General features: G+C 47.4%; 2 protein-coding genes across 6 annotated transcripts in view; both read left to right on the top strand.

Moving 5' to 3' along the window:
• Positions 1-6,606: 6,606 nt before the first annotated feature.
• On the top strand, positions 6,607-18,127 carry SIRPB2 (signal regulatory protein beta 2). 4 transcript variants are annotated; one of them, XM_036996442.2, is made up of 5 exons: positions 6,607-6,941; positions 11,378-11,740; positions 12,801-13,136; positions 13,669-13,734; positions 17,998-18,099. In XM_036996442.2, the coding sequence occupies exons 1-5, from the start codon at positions 6,854-6,856 to the stop codon at positions 18,072-18,074; spliced, it is 930 nt and encodes a 309-aa protein (XP_036852337.1). In that variant the 5' UTR covers positions 6,607-6,853; the 3' UTR covers positions 18,075-18,099. The 4 variants fall into 4 exon arrangements, with proteins under 4 accessions (XP_036852337.1, XP_036852338.1, XP_017527337.1 ...); XM_017671848.3 differs by lacking the exon at positions 17,998-18,099 and adding an exon at positions 16,918-17,958 and having other exon boundaries at positions 6,609-6,941; XM_017671846.3 differs by lacking the exon at positions 17,998-18,099 and adding an exon at positions 14,817-17,958 and having other exon boundaries at positions 6,610-6,941.
• The window catches only part of NSFL1C (NSFL1 cofactor), a 20,404-nt gene continuing 18,541 nt past the window's right edge, over positions 18,123-19,985 (top strand). Inside the window, exon 1 of one of the 2 annotated variants that reach the window (XM_073236820.1) lies at positions 18,123-18,362. In XM_073236820.1, coding sequence (XP_073092921.1) covers positions 18,258-18,362 — 105 coding nt within the window. In that variant the 5' untranslated portion in view covers positions 18,123-18,257. The remainder of the gene's footprint in view (positions 18,363-19,985) is intronic. The other variant, XM_017671844.3, reaches the window with a different exon arrangement.

The raw sequence follows: 19,985 nt of genomic DNA, 5'->3' as shown, positions 1-19,985 counted from the left end.
GGGGTATATGAACTGGTTCTCGGAACCTAGAGTTTCGAATCTCCCGCCAGCAGTTCCTAGGATGCTTTACTAATGGTAGGTATTAGACTCTTCCTTACAGAAGGTTTCCTACCAAATCCACTGTCTGCACAGAGGCAGTCAGCTAGTGGGATTTTCTTTTCCCCAGAGTCCTCCAGGGAACTCTTTCATATCTCACTGGTCAGAATTTCAGTGTGCGTCCCAGCCTCAACCAGTCACTAGCCAGGAGGTGGAAACTGACATGGTCCAGTGGGGATTCATCTCTTGGGTCTGGGGAAGAGTTCTTCTCCAAGGTACCCTGAAACCTTTTGCTGGACGGAATGGGGAATGGCGAGGGGAGGGTGTGGGTCTGTGAGCAAGGGAAGTGGGTGTTGAATCTAGTGAGGTGTGGAAAACTGCACCCTGCTAGGATGCAATGCCCCAGAGGTGACCTGGGGACAGGGTGCTGGGTGCATGCCAGATAAGATTTGCTTCCAGAACCAGAGTCCTTCTGGCCCAGGGGTGTGGTGGGGGCCACTGGACTATAGCTGCTCTCCAACCTGGGCGGGGGCAAGTGATCAGACTGGATTTAATCAGAGTTAGGAAAAGAAAAAGTTAAGTGACATGCTATTAATTACAAAGGGGAAAAATAACTTATGGTGAAAATGCTTGGTAGACACCATCTTAACCAAGTAGTCAAGAGAACATCCCCAGTAATGCAACAAATTGAAAGTGTGTGCTTCCAACTAGACTCAATGAGAAGAGCACAGCATCGCTTCTGGAGGTTTCTGCCAAAGGTGCAAAGCCTGACTCTGATCATGAGGAAGTGTCAGACTGTCCACTCTGAGAGACATTCTGCAAAATAGTTGACCTGGGCATTTCAAAAGTGTCGCAGTCACAAAGTAAAGAGGATTTGTCCCATAGTAAAAGAAGCTAAAGGGACATGACAACTAAATGCAACCGGATCCTTTTTCTATTAAAGACATTTTGGCAAGACTTGTTGTGGGGTGCAGGTGGGGGGAGTCTGAAGGTAAGTTGATAGTAATGTGTCAGTGTTAACCTCCTGGTTTGGATGGCATTGTGGCCATGTAGGAAAAAATCCTTATTTATAAGAAATACACATACGTGTTTGGGGATGATAAAGCAATATGTCAGCAATTTATTCACAGATGTTTCTGAAAAACAAAGTTTGTTGTCCTATCTTGAAGATTTTCTTTAAGATTAAAATTATGTCCAATTTTTGAAAAAATTAGTGACATTCTGGTGGCACGGAGAAATGCACATCTTAGCACACCAGTCAGCAAGCATAGACTAAGCACTTACTATACGCTGGCCTCTCTTCTGAGTACTTTGCATTCATGAACTCACAACAACCAATGAGGTTTAGACTACAATTATCCTCATTTTGCAAATGAGGACACCGAGTCGCAGAAAGGTTCAGTATCAGCTCACACAGCTGGTAAGTGGCTGGCTGGGATTTGAAGCCATGCAGTCTGGTTTAAGCTCCCATGTCCTTAACCACCACATACTCTCCCGTGATGCTCTTTTCCAGCCCAGTTAGGTAACATTGATAGCCCAGGGACTTCTAAATGTACTTCTCTAGCTGGGACTGCTTCCTTGAATATTCTAACTGCCTGCTCTGTAGCCCCACTTGAATGCCCAATACCATCTTGAAATTTACCACTTCAAAAAACTGACCTCATCCCCCCAAACCTGCTCCACCCACAAACATCCCCATTGCATTTGATGGGAACTCTATTCCCCCAAATATCTTGGAGGCATCCTCAACCCCTCCTCTCTCACTTCACATCCTTTCTATCAGGACATTTTATTAACTCTACCTTAAAACATATTCAGAATCCAGCTCCTTCTGTCCATCTCCACTGCCCTGATTCACCCACCACCCCCTTTCTGGGATTGCGGCAATTAGCTCCTCACTAGTCTCCCTGCCTCCACCCTTGCTTCTCTCACCCACTCTCAATACAGACAACAGAGGAGCCTCTTAAAACAAGAATCAGATTCTGTCCTTCCTCTGCTCAAAACCTTGCAATGGCTGTTCGTATCACTCAGTAAAAACCAAAGTCCTTACCCTGGCTCCCACGGCCCCCCACCACTGGCTCACCTCATCCCCCTTTCCTTGCTCCACGTCTTTTTCATAGGACTTACCACTTTCTAACATACAGTGTGATTTACTTATTTGTTTTATTTATAATTTACAATGTATTGCCTGCCCCTCCCCCTGCTCCCTGGAATGTAAACTCCAAAAGGGCAGGAAGTGTTGTCTACTTTCTTCACTGATATATCCTAAACACCAAGCACAGTGCCTGGTACAATATTTATTGAATGAATGAATGAATGAATGAGTATATGATCTCTAGTGCTGAATATGTGAGATAAGAAATGAAGAGAAGGACAGATTCAGGGCAGGAGGAAGAGGGAAGGAAAAGAAGGGGGAGTCCTTCTAGGGTTGCAGGGAAAATTCCCTGGTCCTTCCAGCTCCAACAGCATAGCCCATAATCTGTGGCTAGAAGTTTCTTGAAGACCAAAATATCCAGGCAAATCATTCTTTTGAGAAGGCAGAAATGAGGCTGGACAGTAAGAAGGGGCTTATGAGGTAGTTCTGGGTCCAAATCCAGAACTCATCACTGTCTGTCATTTCCCGGGTGACTGAAAGCCCGTTCGCTGATGTGGGGCATTGTCACCTGTCATCTCCAGGTTCTGGGAGGGAAGTGGGGGTGAAGCAGCTCTTCATGTCCTCTGAGGGGTAGGGCTGAAGTCTTTTCTTGTGTCCTCTATGGCTCAGGCCCCCTCCTGCGCTTGCCCCTTCCTTCTTAGGGTAGCTCACAAGCATCAGAGCATGGGGTTCCAGACACCGTGGCTGGCCACATCCAGCACCCCCAGGCCAATGCCCCTGGTCGCCTCCACTGGTGACCTAGTCACAGGATCCCCTTGTGAGTAGGATAAGGGACAGAATAGGAATACTGGGGGGTTGAACCCAGAGGCCCCTCACGTTGAAGACTAAGACAAGAAGGAGAAGGGGAGGATCTGCACCAAGGACCATGACCTCTCCCAACTCTGTCCAGGTGAAGTTCACCCAACCCTCTTCAATAGACTCCCTCTTTGTTCCTGCTCCTACAACCCATTTGTTGGACATCTTGGACTCAGCAGGGCTCCAGGAGAAAGTGGCCTCACTCCTCCTCACACTGCCCTTTCACATAAGCACAACCAAATAAATCATCCCTCCTCACAGGTAATAACAAACCTATTATTCACGTAATAAAAAATGTGCTGTCATTCGGTAGGTTCCCCTTCCCCAGCTGGGACCAGCCTTGGGTCAGGAAACCTGCGTGGGGCTGAGTGGTCAGCCGGCTTCGTGGCCTCACACCCCCTTGCTCTGCATTCACTCTCCCTCTCACCCCACCTCTGGCTTCCCCCAAGATTGGAATTGAGGGAAGGGATGGGGACAGAGTTTCCTACCCATTTTCTTTCCCCCCTGTCCACTTCAGTGAGACAGTGGGAACCAAATGGTGGGTGGAGACGTCCAAATATAATTCTTTCAAGATGTACTTTTGTGAGTTGTTCAGAGATGTCCCCCCAGGGAACTCCAGGCTGTAGTTCTGAGCAGCCAGCCAGCCCTTCACCCTGCCCTTGACTGCATGTTAGTGAAAATTCCAGGGACCTGTGTCAGCTTGCTGAGGGTCCTCTCAAAGCTCCTTAGTTATCCTGAGGTGGACAAAGCTCCTCTTCCCTCCCCTGAGCAGCCCATGCTCCGAAGAAGTCCCCACTCTAGTGTCGTATGATTTATCACCCAGCCTCTCCTTATACAGTGTTACGGCAGGCGTAACTATCTTTGGCAGAACTAGCCTTTGGCCATCCCCGTTGCCCGTCCTGAAGATGGTCTAGCTCCTTGGTTTGCAGAGATGCTGTTTTTAAATTGGTACTTATTAGATTGCTGGTGGAGTTGAACAGTTGCCCTGGATTTGTTCGCTGTGTTGTCTATTTTGTGATAAACAATGAAGAAGTTGTTGTTTTAAGAAAGTTCCATTTTTGTAGGATAAAAATAAAAACAATGTAAGTGTAGGCTCGTGCTTTATTTATACCTCGGGTACCCCCATTATAAACAACTTAGGGCTAGCTCCTCAAGTTAGTCACCACTGTGACATCTGAGCACACTGCCCAGGAGGGGAATCACAGCTCCGAGTTATGAGCCCTTACTGGGAGCCAGTGCCCCACATGCCTTCCTAGGGCATCCATTTTACAGATGAGCAGGACAGGTCTGATATTGTTTAAGGGCTTCCTTATGTATTTTTCTCTCTTCCAGTGGTCTGTCTCCTTCCCATGCAGCTCTGCCCCTTATCAAAGCTGGAGCCTAAGATTTGTTGCCTCGAGGCAGGAGCCGGAGGGATTCCAGCTGGAAGAAAGAAGACCATGTGCCCAGGGAGGGCTGAGGTTAGGAAAGTCCCTACAGAAGGAAAGGAGAGGAATGCCTCCCCTTATGACTTGGTGGGTGGTGACTAGGAAAAGGGGGAGAAGGGCAGGAGTTGAGATGCCAGGGTCCTAGCACCCCTATGCCCTCGGCTCAGAACTCTGAGGCACGGTGGGAATGGAGTATAGAAATCCCAGGTATGTTTAGAGATTCCTGGAGAAAAAGGGACCATGACCTGGCTTCCTAAGGTGTTCAGAAGGGGCCACACAAAGGGGCCATGTCCAGTCTGGCTTCTGAGCAATAGATCAGAAATAGTGAAGAATTCAATATCTTCAGAAACCAGTGACTGTGGTTCTATCTGGAAGCCTTATAAAAGACACTTCAAATCTTGTGAGTACTGAACCCTGTGGATGCCTGTGGTAGCTTAATTACTAAAACGTCCATAATTCTTTCCCCCCTCCCTGTATCCAGGTCTTTTGCAATAGGACTCTGATAGCTCTTCTTATCAAGAGGTGAAGTCTGTTTTCCATTCCTTCAATCTGGTCTGGTCTTGAGACTTGCTTTGGCCAAAAGAATTTGAAAGAAGAGACACTGTACCTTGCAACTTCTGCTCTCTCTCTCTCTCAAAACTGCCCCTCTCATGTAAACACATCCAGACTAGCTTCCTAGAGAGAGAGCGACCACGTGAGGAGAGCTGAGGTGGCCCCAGTGGCAATCAGCCCAGTCCAGCCCAAAAGCAGAATTACCCAGCCAGCCCGCCCCAGATCTCAAGCACACGAGCAATCCTCACATCAGCTGAGAGAAGAACCGTGGGGCTGAGTCCAGATAAAATTATCAACCCAGAGAATCATGAGCAAAATAAATGATTATTGTTTTAAGCCCCTACATTTTGGGCTATTACACAGCAATAGCCAACTAATACAATACCTTACCCTAATAAATAAGATCAATTTTAAGCAAAACTTGAGAAAAAAAAAAGAAATAGCTGAAAAAGGAATACAGATGAACAGGTGATTCAGAAGCCTCCCTGGGAAGATGACATGGAGGTATTGAAGGTTTGGTAGAATTTTCTAGAACTGTGGTCAGTCGAAGGAGCTATAATATGTGGGTCTTCTCAACATAACAAGTAGAAGGAGCAACGAGATTTAGCAGTGGGGCTAAAGGGCCAGGTAGGACCAGCCACAGCTTAGCTGATCCAGTGCAAAGCACTTGGGGGGCCAGACTGACCAAGAGAAATGGCAAACACCAGACCCCAAAACAGGACTAAGACTGAAAGCCTGCCATCCTGCCCAGAAAGAAGCATGTTCCCTCTGCACCCAGGAGCCTCTGGAGTAGGAAGGAGGGAGGGATGCACTGCAAGCTTGCACCTGTTCATCTCTTTTGGCAAAGAGTAAGTTAATTTGGAGAGAATGATGGTGGCACACACAATGCTTACTCCACCCCACACTTGCACACTTGTATTGTTTTTCCTGTTTACATTTCAGAAAACTGGGATACAAAGTGCTCAAATGATTGTCATGATCAGGTAAAACCAAGACTTGAACCCAGGCAGTGCAACTGAAGAAGCTGTCAGGACCTGCAAGAGCCTGGGATTGTTTTCGTTGGCAAACTTGGGCTTTTCCTTCCTGACAGCCAGTCTGGGAGCTCCTGAGGAAGTTTAGATCAGTTACAGAAAATTAACATGCCACAAACCCAAATTTTTATGCAATCCTAGTATGTTCCATTTGGACTCCAGGAAACGGGGTTTAGAGAGTTGCCCCCAACTATACATTCAGGAATGGGGTTTGTGCCCTCCCTGCACTGCCAAAAGGAGGCCTCCGTAGGTCTTGCTTTATAATGAATCCTTCTCAGGCCAATGTCACCTGATCTACTTCCTGCATATTGTGGATGATGGCTAATAGGGTTAGCATTTACATATGCAAATTGCACTGCAAATCAGTAACATTACATATATACCGAGCCCTCACATGTGTATTTCATATAATCCTCACAACACCTTTCTGCAGAGGGGATTGCTACTGTCCCCATTTTGCAGATGAGGAAACAAAATTTCAGAGATGGCAAACGAGTTTGAAAGGTCACACAGCCAGGAAAAGGCAGACCCAATACTTGTTCCAAAGTCTGGTCGACTTGGGCCCACACTATGATGGTCATGTTCATCTCCTCCCTGAGTGTCAAGGACAGAGCCTGTGGCAAGGGGTCATTAAGACGTTGACAGGGATTACAGGAACAACCGTGCCGACACGGAAGCCGGAAACCCCTCCAACAGGCTCCTTCCTCTTTGCACCAGCTGTTATCTTGCTGTTGTGAAAACACTTCCTTAAGTAGCCTTGTCCACGAGATGCAGAAAAGGCCTTGCTCACTGGCCCTAACGTAGGCTCCAACATCCACCAGAGAGAATAGTGGCCAGTCTTGGGGACCACCGTGGGCATGTGTCCCCTGGAGATGCCCACCCCTCCCTACCTGACCCAGTCACCTCTCTGCTCCTGGCTGTTGGCACTGTTCCTTGTCCTCTCAGGTGAGTGATCCACCCCTGGCTGATTCCAGAGAGGGGCAGCAGGGGCTCTGGCATGCCCAGAGGGCTCCACACCACCAAAGTGGAGCGGAAGGGGGGAGCTGAGAACTTTCCTGAGCCTGGCAGAGCTCAGACCAGCGTCCCAGGAAGCAGGACTTCTTGGGAGGCAGCACAGTGGAGGTAAGCTCCCAGGCTCTGGGCTCACAAAGCCTAGGCTCTCGCTGAGGCATGGGTGTGCCCATGTCAGATGCCACTTCAGTCTCCTCTTCTATGAAATACTATGTACCCCTTTTGTCTGCTGTCTTTTATACAGCATAATTATTTTGATATTCATTCATGTTGTGTATATCAGTAGCTCGTGTCTTTTCATATCTATCCACTGTATGGATAAACCACAGTTTGTTTTCCATTCACTTGTTGACAGACATTTGCGTTCTTTGTGGATGTTACAAATAAAGCACCTATGAACATTCATGTGCACGTCTTCCTGTGGAACTATGTTTTCATTTCTCTTGGGAAAATACCTTAGAATAAAATGACTGGATCATATGGTAGGTGTTTGTTTAACTTTTTAAGACACTGCCAAACTGTTTTCCAAAATGGTTGTACCATTTTACATTTTCATCAGCAACATATGAGGATGACTTTTCCTCCATATCCTCACCAAACACTTGGTATAGTTACTCTTTATAATTTTAGTCATTCTAATAGGTGTGTGGTAGTATCTCATTGTTGTTTCAACTTGCATTTCCTAATGTGTAATGATGCTGAACTTCTTTTTAGTAAAGCATCTGTTCAGCTCCCATTTTTAAATTATCTTATTGCATTTTGATAATTCTTTATATATTCTGGTTACAAACTTTTATCAGATATATGCTTTGCCAAGATTTTCTTCTACTCTATGGTTTGTCTTTTTATTCTTTTATGAGTGTCTTTTAAACAACAGAATTTCTTAATTTTTATCAATTTATCAATTTGTTCTTTTACTGATCATGATTTTTGTGTTCTATGTAAATAAATGGTAGAATTCACTAATGAAGCCATATAGACATAGAGTTTTCTTTGGGAAGGTTTTTAACACAACTTGAAATTGAAAATAGATAATAAGGGCTATCCAGGTTACCTGTTGCTTCTTGGGGTAGCTTCGGTAGTTTTGTTTTTAAGGAATTTGTCCATGTTCTCAAATATACATAGTTGTGAACATTTTTTACAATATTCCTTTATTATCCTTTTAACATATGTAAAATTGGTACTGGTGTCATCTCTCTCATTCCTGATTTTAGAAATCTAAGTTCTCTCTCTTTCTTTCTCTCTTCTTAATATGGCTAGAAGTTTATCGCTGTCATGATCTCAGAGATTTCATTCTTATTTCTCTGTTGCTTTTTGTTTTCTACATTGTTGATTTAAACTCAGATCTTTGTGGTCTCCTTTATTTTACTTAATTTTGATTTAATTTGCTCTTTGTCTCTGGTTACTTAAGGTGGAAACTAAAGTCACTCATTAAGTCCTTTGTTCTTTCCTAATACAGACATTAATGCTATAAATTTCTCCCTACTTTTGCAGCACCCCACAAATTTTAATATTGTGATTTCATTTTCATTCAGATCAAAATACTTCTTAATTTCCCTTATATTTTATCTTTGGCTCATATATTATGTGTTATTTAGAAGTGTGTTATTTAGCCTTCAGATATCTAGGGATTCTCTAGGCATCTGTTACTGGTTCCAATTTAATTCCATTGTGGTCAGAGATTATGCTTTTCATGACTTGAATTCTTTTTAATGTATTAAGATTTTCTTTATGACTCAGAACCTGCTCTGTTTTGGTAAATGTTCCCTGTGCACTCAAAAAGAACTATATATCGTACTATTTGGTGGGGAGGGGTGTAAAGGGTTCTACAAATGTCAGTTAGATTTTCTGCCTGATTTTCTGTCAACAATTGAGAGAAGGACGTAGAAATCTCAGACTGTAAATGTGGATTGGTCTGTGTCTTCCTGCACTTCTATTGGTTTTTTGCATCATATACTCTGAAGTTCTGTCATTAGGTGCATAAATGTTGGGGATTTGTATGTCTTCTTCATTAATTTACTCCTCAGTCATTATGAAGTGACATTCTTTATTCCTGGAGACAGTCTTTGCTCTGAAATCTACTTTATCTTATATTAATATAAGCACTCCAGCTTTCCTTTGATCAGTATTACTATGCTATATCTTTCCCATCATTTTTCTTTTAATATATTTGCACCTTTAATAGTTAAAGTGAATTTCTTGTAGGCAGCAGATGGTGGTTCTTACTTTTCTATCCAATCTGACAATCTCTAACTTTTACATGGGTTATTTAGACAATTTACATTTTTTTTGAGCATGTGCATCTTGCTATCCATCTGTCTCTATATGTATCTCAAATACCTTTTGTTTTCTTGTCCTTTTTCTGCCTTTATCATGTAATAGGTATGAACCTTATATCATAGTATTTAAGTACTGTTACTTTTAGACCATTTACATTTAAAGTGACTTTTTATATGATTAGGTTTAGATCTATTACTTACCTATTTGTTCTTTGTTCCCTTTTTATATTTTTCTGTCTTCTTTAGGATGTTAAATATTTTAACAATGCTCTCTTATCTTCTTTGTTGGTTCATTAGCTATAACACTTTATTTTGTTTAAAACCTCACAATAGAATGTTATGTTTTATCATTTTGGGGCCTTGCTTTCCGGGTTTGCTAGGGGGGGCCAGAGCACTTCTCGCTGAGCAGAGGGCTCTCTTTGTGTTGTCCGTCCATTGCCCTGTTGGGTCATGAGCTTTGCCAGTTTGGCTGGAGGGAACAGGCAATTAGCCTTAGCCCTGTGTTGAGTGGTAGGTGCTGCTCAGGCATGTGGGTAAGGAAACTACCCAGGACTGGGAAGCAATTACCAAAAAGGATCACAAAGAACAGGTCTGACCAGGCTCAAAGCGTGGCATTTGGGTGTGGGTGTAGCTGAACTCTGGGAACCAAGGACCCACGGACAAAAGGAATCCCTAGAATTGAACCTGGGGAATCACCAGGTCACAGCTGTGAAGCAGTTCTTAGAGTCTGAAAGCACATGCCTTGCTGAAGATAGGCAGGAAAAGAACTTAGAATTTCACAACCCTTCCCGAGGTCCTCTTAGAAGGGAATGCTTGCTTCACCTCCCTACTCCCCAACCTCAGTCGAAAGAGAAACACCCTAATAGACTGCAAATGTACATCTTGGAATGAAACTGAGATATTCACAAGCCCTTGTGGTCACACAGACCAAGGGAAACTGAGGGCATAAAGCTGATGACCTTGTGTTGAGCAGAACTTTAAATCACCTGATGTGAATTCAGATCCAGGCCACGACACCTACTGAGTGTTTGGTCCACCTCATTTTCTTCATCTCTCTGGTCATTAGTTTTTTTGTCTAAAAAATGGAAATAATAGCACTTCCTCAAGGAATTCTTGAAGGGACTACCTGCCACACTGTTCATAACCCAGGTGTAAAAGAACTTCCGAGGGATGGCTCAGCCCACTGTCTCTGTGCCAGAGTGAACAGTTCAACCTATCCCCAAAACAGGCCCACTTCGCAGTGCGTGCATTCTGTTGATGAATTCACAGGAGGCAGGGAGGGTGCCTACACTGAACACCACAGCACAGGAGCTCTGTGTGATACATTTGAGGGTTGGGCAGGGGCTCCAGAAACAGACTGCAAGGCTCTATCACATTCTTGTTGGGTGATGCATTCCTTTGTTAGGGCTGCTGTGACGGTGTACCACAGACTGGTGGCTTCAACACCAAAATTTATTTTCTCGTAATTCTGGAGGCTGCAAGTCTAAGATCAAGGTGTCAACAGGGCTGGTTTCTTCTGAGCCTCTCTGCTTGGCTTGTAGATGACATCCTCTCCTCTGTTTTCACATGGTCCTCCCTCTGTGTGTGTCTACGTCCTAATCCCCTCTTCTCATAAGAACACCATCCATACTGAAGTAGAGCCCACCCTTACAACTTCATTTTTACTTAGTCACTGCTTTAAAGACCCTATCTCCAAATGCAGTCACATTCAGAGGTATGGGGCATTCGGGCCCCAACGTGTGAATCTGGGGTAGGAGGAGATACAATTCTCTAACCTGTCTGGGCTCTCAGTGTCTTCTGTGTGAAACAGGACTAATGCTGCCCACCTCACAGGAGCACTGGGAGAGGTAAACGCAGTAATACATGCAGCACCTGGCACATAATGAGCATGCAGTGCCATCTATTATTTGCAAGTTCCCCATTCAGTAGCTCTGTTCTCTCTCCAGCCAACCACCTCATCTCTTTCACGACCATCTCCAATGACATCCCTCGAGTGTTCTTGGCCAGCTAGTGGCTAGATTGTGTTGAGCTTGCCTCTTAGAGCTCCAAGTCCTTCCTGTGCAGCAAAAGGCCTTCCTTCCTCTCTTGCAGGAGCCTCTGAGCAGAGCAGTGGGAGTGAATGGCAGGTGCTGCAGCCCGAGGGCCCCATGCTGGTGGCAGAAGGTGAGACACTCCTCCTGAGGTGTACTGTAGATGGCTCCTGCATTGGTGACATGATAAAATGGGTCAAGGTGAGCAATCAGGACCAGCAGGAAATTTATAACTTCAAACATGGCTTCTTCTCCGGGGTGACACCAGCGATCCAGCAGATGGAGCCACTTAACTGCGATTATTCCATCTATATCCACAATGTCACCAGGGAGCATGCTGGAACATACCACTGTGTGGGCTTCAATGGCTTGAGTGAGAATTCAAAGAAGAATCTGGATGAGGGCACCTCAGTGCTTGTGAAAAGTGAGTATCAGGTCCTGTGGTTCATGTCATTCTGCTCTGATCTATTCCCCCTGCATTGGTCACCTTTATCCACAAAGTCTCAGTGGCTACAAAAATAAGTGTATCTCACTCACATATTTGCAGGCAGCTGGGGTGGTTCTACTCCACATCTCATCCCAGGGCCCACGTCTTATTCCAACTACCCAGAGTACATTTTTGCCACAAAAATGGCAGAAGCAAAGAGGACAAATTCCCATACCCCAACCATATTTCAAACTTCTAATCATGCAATGTAGGCTGACAGCCCATTGCTACAGCAAGTCACATGGCTAAGCTCAATGTCAAGAGACAGGGAATTGTACACTGCCACAGTGAGGCCATGGCAAGGGTGTGAGCTATACTGCTCTACCAGAGGGGAGTCAAGAGCTGGGGCTGAGCATTTCATGGACCATACTCCCCCAGTTATCAGTCATGCGAAGTCCAGAGTTCACCCAGATAACTCAAATCCAGGGTCTGTCATAAAATAGGACTCTATTCTTAAATCAATCCCTTCAGCTCTATATAGTACAAGTGCTTAACTTGTAAAATAGGCAAGATAATTCCTCCTTCAGGGGTCATTCAGGTGATAACACGGAAGAATGGATGTTTGTAAACCCCCCTGTAAACTGGGGATAGGGAGAGCACTGGCAGGAGGTGGGGTCATCTCAACTTGATGCAGGTGTTTCAGGAGGCCTTCTCAGTCTCCCTCCAAGCTGGGACTCGTGTCCTCTCTTGGTGCAGCAGTCCTCTAGGTTTCCAACTTTAGGGGGATTTTTCTAGACCATCACTACCACCAGGCTGAGATCTTCTTCCGGGCAGGACATGTGGGTGTCTTGCTGAGCTTCATTTCCCCAATTCTAGCACCTATACACAGGGTGCCACACAGCACTGAGCGCTGCCTTGTGGGTAATGAGGGAATGCGGAAGGGAGTGGCTGAGCAAAGAAATCAGGGAAGGCAGAGGGAGGGAAGATATGAGGTAGGAAATGGGTGGACGATGGAGGAAGAGAGGGAATCCAACAAAGCTCTTCTCTTTGGCTTTAGGAGCTGGGGACCCAGACCTCTGGATCACCCAGCCCCAGGAGCTGGTGTCGGCAGCCACTGGGGACACTGTACTCTTGAACTGCACAGTGCTTGGAGATGGTCCCCCTGGACCCATCAGGTGGTTTCGGGGGGCTGGTCTGAACCGGGAGGCAATTTACAACTTTGGAGGCATCTCCCGCCCCAACGTGATGGCAGTCCAGGCCTCCAGCAGTGACTTCAGCATTCTCCTGCAAGGTGTCACCACTGAGCATGTGGGCACCTACTACTGTGTGAAGTTTCAGAGGAAATTCAACAGGCAGTACCTGTCTGGACAGGGCACCAGGCTGAGAATGAAAGGTGAGACGGGTGGTCTTAGAAGGTGTTGGGGGAGAGAGGGAGGTAGTCCACAAGGAATTTCATGTCCCAAACAAGCCAGCTTCTCTCAGCCTCTGTGCCTTTACATAAGCTGTTCCCTCTGCCTAGAATGCTTTCTCCTTTTCTCTATAGAGGCCTCCTACACATCCTTCAAGGCCCAGCACAAATTTGACTCCTCCTCTGTGAAAGCTTCTCCTTCTCCCAGGCAGAGTTAATGTTTCCCCATTCTGGGCTCCACAGATCTTTGGACAGACCATTAATGACTCAACAAACATCTTGGCTGCACCACACTGTGCCGTGTGCTGCAGATAGTACAACCATTCAGACATTGTCCTGCCCCAGAGATGCTTGAGCAGGTCCAACTAGTCCTTCATATTACAGGGTTTGACTTCTGGCCCCCATCCCAATTAGGAACTGACAGACCAGTCTCAGTGACCCCAGCTTCTAGCACAGGGCTCAGGACATGGTAGGACAGAAGAAAAGAAGCATATAAGACCACCTCTCTCCCTTACAGCAAAGCCTAGTTCTCCCCAAGAGGCAAAACTCGCCAGTGAACGTGTAACCAAGATATTTCCATCAGGTGAGTGTACCTACCTCCCATGGAGGTAACTAGTCCCCCATATGCAAGGGAACCAAAGATGGCTTGGCCATGGGAAGAGAGTGGTCCCAGACTTCCAAGGTCTGTCTGCCACCAAGAAAGTTCCCAGGATTCCATCACATCTGCAGAACTGGGAAACCTGAGAACCGTGTAAAGTTCAATCAAAGAAAGGACTTTCTAACTTCCAGCACTACTACCTTCAGTGAGCAGTCTTACCTGAGAAGTAGTGAGCATTTTATGATTCCTTGTACGGATGCACTATGAAGCTGTAATAATGCTAAAGAACATGGCTTGTACCCAGGCCAACTGGATTGAGCACCTTTCCAAATGTGTGATTGTGCACAGGTGGTCTTACCCCTTGAATCTCTGGTTTTCTGCACTCTGAGCTAGTGGGGGGAGGGGCTGAGAACCTGAGAGCCTATCCCTTGGGTTGTGTATCCTCCAGTGACCAATCACACATACCCAGAACTATGCCTGTCACATCACCAGGTAACATTCAGGGCACTCCGTAATGGCTGTGGTGGGAGGGGTTGGGATAGATGTGGTTAGCTTAGCCTCGCTGATCTACCTGATACTCAACCCTGTTCCTGCCATTCTTGGGAGCCTGACCACCTGGGGCCACCATTTCTCTGACTCATGTGACCCTGAGCAAAGCACTTCTCCATTCTGGCCCACTTAGGGTCTGTCTCCTCATCTATACAAACTGGATTCTTATCCTACCTTGCAAGATAAGTTTGAGGATTATATTAGGTAATTAGGAAGTGCTTAGCTCAGGGTCTGGGGCAGAGGAGCTGAGCAGCCAATAAATGAAAGCAGTTTTCTGTTATTATCAGAGGTCAGGGATGCTGGCAAGATGATTAAAGGTAGAGATAGGCCATAGGACAAAGCCTCTTCAGGCGCAGGACAGAGGGAGGGAAGGTCTTTGATCTCCTGTCCTAGTGTAGAAAGGCTGTGGACCCAGAGGTCCTACAGCAGCTGGGCCCGACCTTGCCACAGGGCTCTGAGATCTGGGCTCTTGGGGATTCACCAGGGGTCCTTCCTAAGCACTCCCCTGTGTCCCCCAGGCCTCCTGTCTGTGCTCACACATGTTGTCCTGGGGCTGAAAGCAGTGACCTTGGCTGTACTCCTGCTGGCCCTGGCTGCCTGCTGGAGGAGCCGTTGGCAAGAAGACATCAAGACCTCAGGCCCAGCAGTGCTGTGCTCTCCCTAGCAAGGCGCATGGGGCCTGGATCAGGGGTCAGCCCTAGAGTGGATCCTCTGAGTCAGAAAGGGGCATGGGCTCTACAATCATTTCCCTGCCTGCACTCCCAGCTTCCAGATTTCCCCAGGCCTCACAACAAACTCTTAGATCCCTGTGCCTGGTTTTTGGTTCACCTGGTAAAATTCCACACTTGGCACTGAGCTCCCCCTGATGTGCTGTCCTCTCTCTTCACAGACTAGTCAAGCATTCCTTGTCCTTTCCTGGGTGTCTCCTCAAGGCCCTTGCTCCTGATGTGGCCCTTTCTGGAAGGCCCACACTTTTCCTATCCACTCCACATTTTCTTGTCCTTCAAGGTCCACCTCAGAAGGGTTCCCTAAATGTGTCTGAGCTCCACCCCCAACACCATCTGTACCGCTCCACTTACATCCTCTGTCCTTCTTTCTTGCCTTCTTCCCTTCCACACTGTGGCTGACTTGCTTGGCTGTAATAGAATGTGTTGACAACTTTAACAAAACTCTTAAATAACAGTGGCTTAAACCAGAAGGTTTATTTCTCTAATAATACCCCAGCATAAGCAGGCCAGGCAATATGGGGACTCCCTGATATTGAGACCCAAAATTCCTTAATTTTTTTGCTACCAGGTCCATGTCCTGGCAGCAAAACTCAAGTAGTGAATGGGAGCAAGACCCTTCAGGGACGCTAGGAATTTGCCCACATCACCTCTAATTGGCTAGAATGTAGTCACATGTTCACACCCAGCTGCAAGGAAGGCTGGGAAATGTAGTCTATTCGGGCAGCAACATGCTCAGCTGAAATTTTTCACTACTAAATTAGAGGGTAAATATCAGTAGATGACCAGTAATTTCCACCGCAGTGGCATGGAGGCAGCCTCTTACTTGTTCTGTGTGACACCTGAGTTCAATTCCAAGCTGAAACAGCACCTGTCTGTACCACCATCTCCAACAGGACCGCACAATGGAGAGCTGTAGTTCTCAAGAAGAGGAGGTTCCCCCCACTAGGAGACACTTCCCAATGCCTAAACACCTTTTGGTAATCACATCTCAGGTGGTGCTAGTGCCATCTAGTGGGTAAAGGTTAAGGATGCTGCTAAACATCCTAGAATACGCAGGGCAGTCATTGACAACACAGTTGTCTGGCCCAAACTATCAGTAGGGCGGAAGTTGAGAAGCCCTAATATAGGGGAAAGCGTGCATTCCCTAGGGATAGTCACGTCTGACTTCTAATCCTGAAGCCCCCCACTTCCTCCCTGTGCACCCTTGGCAACTAATCAGTCACTTCACCTCTCAGACCATCAAGGACAATAACAAGAACTGCTCTGTGTGTACCATGAACATTCAGTACTTGTGAGCTCCCTTTTCTCTTTGCACATGACCATTTATTAGAACCTACTATGTGGGGAAGTATATTAGTCTGGAAGTATTTCATTATAACAGAAAAACAGCTTGAACAAACCAAAGTCAAAGAGGACATTAATTTAATCTGAGAATTGAATAAATCATTGAGTTACCAGACACCAAAAGGGTTGAATACCCTCCCCAGGATATCCACATCCTAATTCCTGGAACCTGGGAACTTTCCCTTATACAGCAAAAAAAGGTCTTGGCAGATGTGATTAAGGGTCTTGAGAAGGGGGGATTATCCTGGATTATCCAGGTGGGGCCCAAATGTGATCACACATGTCCTGATGAGAGAGAGAAAGAGAAAGATGTGATACAGAAGAGGAGAAAGGAATGTGGCCACAGAGGCAGAGATGGGAGTGACACAGCCACAAGATAAAGAAAGCAGGCAACCAGCAGAAGCTGAAGCAGCAAGGACCACCTCCTCCCAGTGTCTACCAAGGGAGCATGGCCCACCGACAGCTTGATTTCAGCCTGGCGATACTGATTGCAGACTTCTGGCCTCCAGAACTATGACAGAAAATGTCTGTTGTTTTACACCACCAGGTTTGTGGTAATTTGTTACAGCAGCCACAGAGACTAAGAGCAGGGAAGCATGGAACCAGGCCTCAGGAAGACATGGAGATGGTCCCCTTCTCTGTGCCTGAAAGCCTCCTCACCCTGCAGGGCCCTGCGTGATCTGGTCCCTGCAAACCACGCCCCACCTCCAGCCCCCATCTCTTCTCCCACCACCACCCCTTAAACTGATTCTCATCTGGCACCCACGTGGTCTTGGCTTAGTTTCAAGTCCCTGCTTCATTGTTTCCTTCAAGAGCCCTCCCTAGACCACTCCATCCACCATGACGTCTCCATCCCAGGATTTTGAGGCCTCTACTCCAAGGGCACCTTTTCAGACACAATCCTTTTTGGTCCTCTCAGCTCCACACAAAGAAATTGACCAGCACAGTCCTGTAGGCCAAGGATAGACAGGGTGTGTGGTGGCTAGGAACACAGATTGGAGGTAACATGCTGGGTTCAAATTCATTTAGGAGTCCTAGGTTCCCTATTTGTAAAATAGAAATGATAAGAATAGAACTCACTTCAGAAGGTTGTCATGAGAATGAATGAGTTAGTGCACTGAAACCTCCTAAAAGAGTGTCCGAGACATAGTAAGTGCTCAATAAACATTAACTGCCAGGTGGGGTTATAAGGGAAGGATGCTAAGGCCGCTGGAAAAGAGGCCGGGGATCCCTGGCCTAAGAAAGGGCTTTCCCCACTGGCACAAAAGTGAGGGGGCAGTGTGGCTGGAGCTGAGGAAACAAATGGGAAGCCTAGGAGATGAGATGGAGGGGCAAACCCGTTTCCCTTGGGTCTTGCAGGCCATGTGACTGTGTGAGATGGGGAGCCACGGAAGTGTTGGGAGCGGAGGAGTGACCTGTTGTTTGAGGTCTGTGGCTGTTTTTCCCTAGAATGTAAGCAACAAGAGGGCAGGGACTTTGTTTCAGTGACTGCCCATTCCTCCCCGAGCCCTGTAAAAGCACCAGGCTCTTGATTGCACACAGTAAATATTTAAGCAAATGAGTGAACGAATAAATTAGCGAAATAAGGGGATGCGTCAACGCATAATTGAGAATCTGATTCCTTTAGAGATCCTTCATCCCATTCAGATGTGGAAGACCCGCCCCGCCTGTCGTCCTCAGCCAGCCTCCCACCCACGCCGTTAGGCTGCAGCTCCGCCCCGCGGCCGCCAGAGGGCGCAGAGCGGCCGCGTTTCCTGCACGGAAGGCTTTGTGTGAAGCACAGCGTGGGGCAGGGCCTGCCGGAGGGCGCCGCTCCGCTGAGCCACATCTACGCGAGGGCGGAACGCGGCAGAGGCCGGAGTGGTTTTGGCGACCCACGGGGCGAAGATGGCGGCGGAGCGACAAGACGCGCTGAGGGAGTTCGTGGCAGTGACGGGTACCGAGGAGGACCGGGCCCGCTTCTTCCTCGAGTCGGCCGGCTGGGACCTGCAGGTAGTGCTGCGAGGCGGGGTGCGTCGGCCCGGCCGGGGACTGCGGGGCACGGGCTCCTGGTGCCAAGCCTGTAGTGGCCGAAGCGCACCGTCATCCCGCCGGGCGGCGGCCCGACCCAGGCCTCAGGGTCCTGGGCCGCTGGCGGCGCGGCGCCAGGTCGGCTTGGGCGTGGGGAGACGCGGGCTAGCCGCGGCCCGACCTGCTGTGCCCGGCCAAGCTTTCCTCTTCTGCCTCGCCCGCCCGCGGAGTCAGCGAGACTTCGGGCACTGCCGCAACCCGCGTGGAGAGGGGCAGCCGGGGGGCGTGGCGGCCGCGCCGAGGCTCGGCTAGGGGCCGGGCGGGCGGGCGGGCATGACCGGCTGCCAGGTGGCGCCGCGCCGGGGACCAGGTAGTCGCTCATTCCCATGGCTCCGGCCGGGGAGTTGGCCCACGCCCCTTCCTGCCTCATTGCCGGGAGAAACTACTCGTAGGGTGGTGGCGCAAGGTTGGGACCCACTCATATTTCTTGGTTAACGCATCTGTGAAATGGGAGCCTTGTGTAGTTTATCGTCCAATACACTGGCACGTATCAAGTATTCATTAAATGTTTGTTCATTAAGAAGACGTTAAGGTGAGCAACACGAGGCAGGAATTGTAAGCTGTTGAAATCCCCGTGCGTAGAATAATGTCGGGTACTAAGTAAGCACTCAGTAATTAAGGGTGGAAAGAATTGCGTAAATGGTCTTGGCCCGCCTACGTCTTAGGTAGGTGTAGATAATTAGTATCTATCGAGCCAGGTGCTATGCTAACTGCTTTACGTGTCTCGGGTCATTTAACCTTTGCATTTTGCAGCTGAGGTTTGGGGAAGTTAAGTAACAAGCCAAAGGCCTCACTAGCTACCAAATGGAAGAAAGAGCATTAGAATTCAGTTCTGCCTGATTCCAGAGCCCAAGCTCTTAACCACATGTGCCAGGCACTGTTTATATGATTACTTCTTTAACCTGGCAATAATGTGAGGTAAAGAAACTAGCCCTGTTGTATTGGTGAGGAATTGGAAGTTCAGAGCGCAAGTGATATGCCCAAGGCCACCCAGCTAGTGAGTAGTGACATTGGAATTTGAACTGGGTCTGCTGATTCCACCATTTAAATTGCTTCTCAGAGGTAAAAGTTAGTTAAGGATCACCCCTGTACAGACGTAGTGTGAAGCCCCTGTGCTGGGCAGAAATACAAAGCTGCATTTGGTATTTCTGCCTGAAAGACCTAGAAACTCATAGTGTTACAGTTGGCCGATGATCCGTCCGAGTCTCTTCACCTATACATGAGAAAACTGAGTCCCATGCAGGGCCAGGACTTGAGTGTTGTCCTCAATGCCATTTCAGTGCTCGCCTTATGATAGCATACTCCTAGCAGTCCCACAACAGCTCACTTCCTCCTGTAAGGCTGGTGACCTTGAAGATAAGAGCCATGTTTTCATCTCTGTAGACCCTGGTGCTCTTACTTTTTTGTGATTAGTATCACCTGCCCAATGAGTCGACAAGAGAAATACAATCTCAAACGACCAAAGCACTCCCATTTACCATCTGTGTATATAGAGCTAAAATACAACTGTGCATAAATGTTAATGGCTCTTATCCACTCTGCAGA

The sequence above is a fragment of the Manis javanica genome, chromosome 5 (genome assembly GCF_040802235.1).
Source record: "Manis javanica isolate MJ-LG chromosome 5, MJ_LKY, whole genome shotgun sequence".
Lineage (NCBI taxonomy): Eukaryota > Metazoa > Chordata > Mammalia > Pholidota > Manidae > Manis > Manis javanica.
The sequence above is the reverse complement of the archived record's forward strand: the minus strand, read 5'-3'. Positions and strand labels throughout refer to the sequence as shown.

What these genes read in the sequence shown, in the direction of transcription:
- SIRPB2 (XM_017671846.3), top strand. Translation starts at nt 6,854, where the DNA reads ATGTGTCCCCTGGAGATGCCCACCCCTCCCTACCTGACCCAGTCACCT. An exon ending in CACCTCAGTGCTTGTGAAAA is followed by an intron (nt 11,741 to 12,800) that starts GTGAGTATCAGG and finishes CTTTGGCTTTAG; the next exon opens with GAGCTGGGGACCCAGACCTC. An exon ending in CACCAGGCTGAGAATGAAAG is followed by an intron (nt 13,137 to 13,668) that starts GTGAGACGGGTG and finishes TCTCCCTTACAG; the next exon opens with CAAAGCCTAGTTCTCCCCAA.